The 5,000-nt window shown below is 38.6% G+C and overlaps 1 protein-coding gene across 1 annotated transcript in view; it reads right to left on the bottom strand.

Annotated features, from left to right (window-relative positions):
- Positions 1–2,893: 2,893 nt before the first annotated feature.
- LOC143287910 (uncharacterized) overlaps positions 2,894–5,000 on the bottom strand; it is a 41,317-nt gene continuing 39,210 nt past the window's right edge. Inside the window, exon 17 of the mRNA XM_076596151.1 lies at positions 2,894–4,568. Coding sequence (XP_076452266.1) covers positions 4,288–4,568 — 281 coding nt within the window. The 3' untranslated portion in view covers positions 2,894–4,287. The remainder of the gene's footprint in view (positions 4,569–5,000) is intronic.

Here is a 5,000-nt window from a genome sequence, read left to right as displayed (position 1 = left end):
TTGTTTTGTTGTTGTTCTTGTTGTTGTTGTTTATTTGGGTTTTTTTAAGGGGGGGGGGGGGGGCACGCTAGCGGGAACGAAGCAAGCAGACTAATCAGTATTCCCCTCTGCTCCAGAGCATTTTACGTCCTTCGACTAAATTTAATACTTAAGGCAATGTTGACGTTTTCTTCTTCCTGCGATGAATAGAACTATTTCCAGAGAAAATGGCAATGTTAAAGTTTACAACGGACACACACACACACACACACACACACACACACACACACACACACACACACACGCACGCACACACGCACACACACACACACACACACACACACACACACACACACACACACACACGCACGCACACACACACACACACACACACACACACACACACACACACACACACACCTCACTAGAGATTCACGCTTTATCCAGTAGATAAATCATGAGGAGAGCACACACACACAAATAAAAATATTTTACAAATCACTGAAAAGTGCTCTGTATTGAATATGACATATGAAATAAGCTCGGGGAGAAACAAATTGATAAATATAATAGTTTTGGGGGTTGTGTTGTTTTTTTTCATTTGAAAAAAAGGGTGCACGCTAGCGTGATCGAAGCAAGTAGTCTAATCAGTATTCCCCCTCTGCTGCAGAGCATTTTACGTCCTTTTACGTTCATTTTATTGATACTGTTTGTCAAATGTGTATGCTTGACAGAACCTTCCTCACCCTCTATCCCCCATTCTGATGTGTAATGCGGTGTGTGTTGTGTGTGTTTGTTTCTTTGATTTTGTTCTTCTTTTTTTTTCCTTATGCATTTTACTAACACCATGCTAGTGCCTGTATGCCATGTGTGTGTGTGTGTGTGTGTGTGTGTGTGTGTGTGTGTGTGTGTGTTGTTTTGTTTTGATTTATGCATATTTTTATCCTCTGTTGTGTATCTCTACTAACACCATGCTTTCATTCTATTAAATATTGTGTAGTGTAGACCCTATTCAGGGCGGGGACTGGATGTAAAAAAGCACACCAGTGTTTATCTATTATCCTCGAAATAAAGAATTTGTCTTGTCTTGTCTTGTCTTGTCTTGTCTTGTCTTGTCCTTTGACTAAATTTAATACTTAAGACAATGTTGACGTTTTCTTCTTCCTGCGATGAATAGAAGTATTTGTAGTGGGTGTAATAACATCGTTTAAATCATGCTTTTTATGTGTTTATTTTTTTTCTCGATTATTCTTTTATTTCAGCGGTAAAGGAGACTTTGCTATCCCTTCAAGCACACCACAACACATGGTAGATCTCTAGATCTGCACGAACCAGTATGGGCCTACAGTGAGCTGAAAGAAACGATCGATTCAATTTTTCTTTTATGTTCAACCAAGTTAATTCAATGTCCACTTTAGAATAGTTATATGCAGTAAACACATCGATGGTGTAGGTGGTATATGTATGTGTTCTGTCCAGAATTGGTATTTCTTTCCTTTTAATTGTGAACAAGAAGAACGAGGTCATGTCGTCTTCAGTTTCAGTTTCAGTTTCAGTTTCAGTAGCTCAAGGAGGCGTCACTGCGTTCGGACAAATCCATATACGCTACACCACATCTCCCAAGCAGATGCCTGACCAGCAGCGTAACCCAACGCGCTTAGTCAGGCCTTGAGAGAAAAAAAAAAGAAGAAAGAAAAAAGGTGAATAAATAATAGATAAGCTTACATAAAATAAATAGATAAATAAATAAATAAATAATAATTATACTATAAAAAGGTAGTAATAATAATAATAATAATAATAATAATAATAATAAATAAATAAATAAATAAGACAACAACCTACCTTCTAGTAACTCAGTGGGAAGCGGGTTTTAGAATTTTCGGATTTCCGAACGAATCTCAACGAAATAAACAGTTAATGATTCGGAAATACGGCTTAATTCGGAAAATTTACAACCTGATATTGGTATGACTGTGAAGATTTTTTTTTTCATACTATGTTTAAGTCAAATTTGGTATTAGAAGACAAACTATTTCCAGAGAAAATGGCAATGTTAAAGTTTACAATGGACACACACACACACACACACACACACACACACACACACACACACACACACACACACACACACACACACACACACACACACACACACAATCATTGATTCACGTTCTCCATTCAGTGAATGAAATAAGAATTAACCATGCAAGTTCTTTATAGCGCAGCCGACTGCGAAGGCTGTGGCCAGTTTCAGTGATGATCCAATCCAGTTCATCCTCCCTGTCTTAGAAACACTAACTACAGCAAAAACACAACAACAACAACAACACAACAACACAACAACAACAACATAACAACAACAACAACGCAACGACACCACCACCACCACCACAACGACAACAACACAACAATAGCAACACAACAACAACAAACACGCAACAACAACACAACAACAACAACGACAACAACACAACAACAATAACTCAACAACAACAACAAGAAATCAACAACAACGACAACAACACAAAAACAGACACAACAACAACAACTCAACAACAACAACAACAACAACACAACAACAACAACAACAACAACAACAACAACACAACAACAACAACAACTCAACAACGACAACAACACAACAACAACAACAACAACACAACAACAACAACAACAAAAATCATAACCAATTCCAAAACAGATGATTTTCTTTTAATTCAGTCATTGCAAAGAAAAAAGAGAACAGAAACACAGAGAAAGCAATTGAACAATAATAATAACCAGAAGGGAAGCCTTTATTCATGGCTCACGTATCATTGATTCCTGTCAGTTTTAAAAACTACCAACCACACCTACACCACCTAACGAACAACAGCAAGTAAAGAACCTGGGGGGAAAAAAATCCCATCAAACAGTTCTTTATTTAATCACAAACTGGGTACAATCTTGGTTTACCACGGATAAGCGTAAATTGAAAACTTGATGTATTCTTCCTCGATTAGTACATTGAATTGATTTGTTTTGTTTTGGTTTTTAATGGACAATGTCAGTCTGTTTTCATGATGACAGTTACATTGAAACTTTTTTTTTTTCCTCTGCTCCCATCTTTCCCACAACTTCAACGAAAACAAAAAAGTAGATATCTAATTGAATATTCCACAAAGAAGACATATTATGTACGAGTTGTGAAGGGCTAGAAGACGAAATCCATCTACTTGATAATTGTGTCGAATTTCACACTGTTATAGAACAATCCTGAAATAAACCTTTTTTTTTTTTAAGAAAATTATTCAAGAATCTTAATAACACTCGACTTGTTCCTAGTCGGTTGATGCAAGTAAGCGATGTACAACCAAGATTGGGGAAATTTGTGTGTAAATGATGTATCAACTTGCGACGTTAAATTTGCTTCTTTATTAATAATATTATGTATGTGCCTCGTGTCTTAAAAACATTGAGGTTTCATGACAATAATGATTTATTCTATTTCTATTCTATTCTATCCCATGGTAAGGTCCTGTTTTAGCATCCCAAATTCAAGAACCTGTTTTAACGGCAAATTTTGTGCATGTGTGAAACGATATTACCATCAGTAGATGCTGTAACCCCCTTTTTTTTCCCAGAGGGTTTCGACTTTTATTTTGTACATTTACCTTCCTCAATTCTGATGTGGATTCAGTGTCGCTAAACTAACGTGCCACCATCCTGCTTTTTTTTTCCAGTTTTTTGGTCCCACCACAAACCACGAAAATGTGACCAGAAGGTGCAATGAATAAAAGGCAATACCAGTCTTTAATAAAAGCTACTTTGTGTTTGCACACTTCTTCTGTCATTGCTGCTGTGTGCACATGTCAAACGATCGGTATAAGGACCCCGGCGCTTGTTTTTTTGAGGAAGCATTTGGGTTTGTTCCAGTGTACCTTTTATTTTCTTTTATCAGTGCGCTAGCTGAATCGGTAGCGAAAGCATCGTTGACTTGAAGCTGTGTACCTTGAGAAAGGAGAAAGTTACCACTCTTTACTATTTGTTAATCAACAGGTGCAATAATTTAGGACGCTGAAATGGGACATTACCCTGAAATAGTTATTCCAGTGAATGGAGAGAGTTACCACTCTTTACAATTTATTAATCAACAAGTGAAATAATTTTGAACGCTAAAATAGAATATTACCCTAAAACAGCTATTCCAATGAATGAAGATACCACTCTTTACTATTTGTTACACAACAGATGCAATAATTTAGGACGCTGAAATGGGACATTACCCTTATTCCACCCCACGGTTCCCTCCCTCCCTCCCTTCCTTCAGCCAAGCATGTCCCAGGCGCTGCTGGCGGTCTGCAGGTCGTTGAAGGCCTGTCTGATGCGGTCGCAGAAGAACCTGAGGGGGTTCCCGTCCTCCACCTCACACCTCAGGGTGGCAGAGTTGTACTTGAAGCCACTCTGGCATCTCTCCCGTGTCAGGTTCCCGCTCCGACAGGTGTAAAAGGTGTCGCAGTCGGCGTTGTCGTAATCCGGGTACGTGAAGTACGTCACGTCCGCCGGACATGGAAACGGCTGCCCTCCGGCGCATGCGCCGCCCGAGACTGTGTGTGTGTGTGTGAGTGTAAAAAGATGAAAATCAGTATATCATTTTTTTTATTTTTTTTTAAGTGTGGTGATGGTTGTGTCTGTGGATATAAGAAGAGAAGGAAAATCGATATATCAATTTTATTTTTTATCATTTCTGAGTGTGGCGATGCCTGCATGCGTGGATGTAAGAAGAGGAGTATGGGTGTATCAGAATAATTCTATTATCATACCTAAGTGTGGTGATTGTTGTGTGTGGATGTGAGAGAAGGAATACTGGTGTATCAGAATAATTCTATTATCTAAATGTGGTGATTGGTGTGTGTGTGTGTGTGTCTGGATGTGAGAGGAGAAGGATATTGGTGTATCAGAGGTGTGCGCAGTACAGCTCTGTGTAGTGTAGTGCAGTGCAGTGCAGCGCAGCGCAGTGCAGTGTAGTGTAGTGCTGT

This window comes from Babylonia areolata, chromosome 12 (genome assembly GCF_041734735.1).
Source record: "Babylonia areolata isolate BAREFJ2019XMU chromosome 12, ASM4173473v1, whole genome shotgun sequence".
NCBI lineage: Eukaryota > Metazoa > Mollusca > Gastropoda > Neogastropoda > Buccinidae > Babylonia > Babylonia areolata.
Note: the sequence above shows the minus strand (reverse complement) of the source record. Positions and strands in the feature narration are given on the sequence as shown.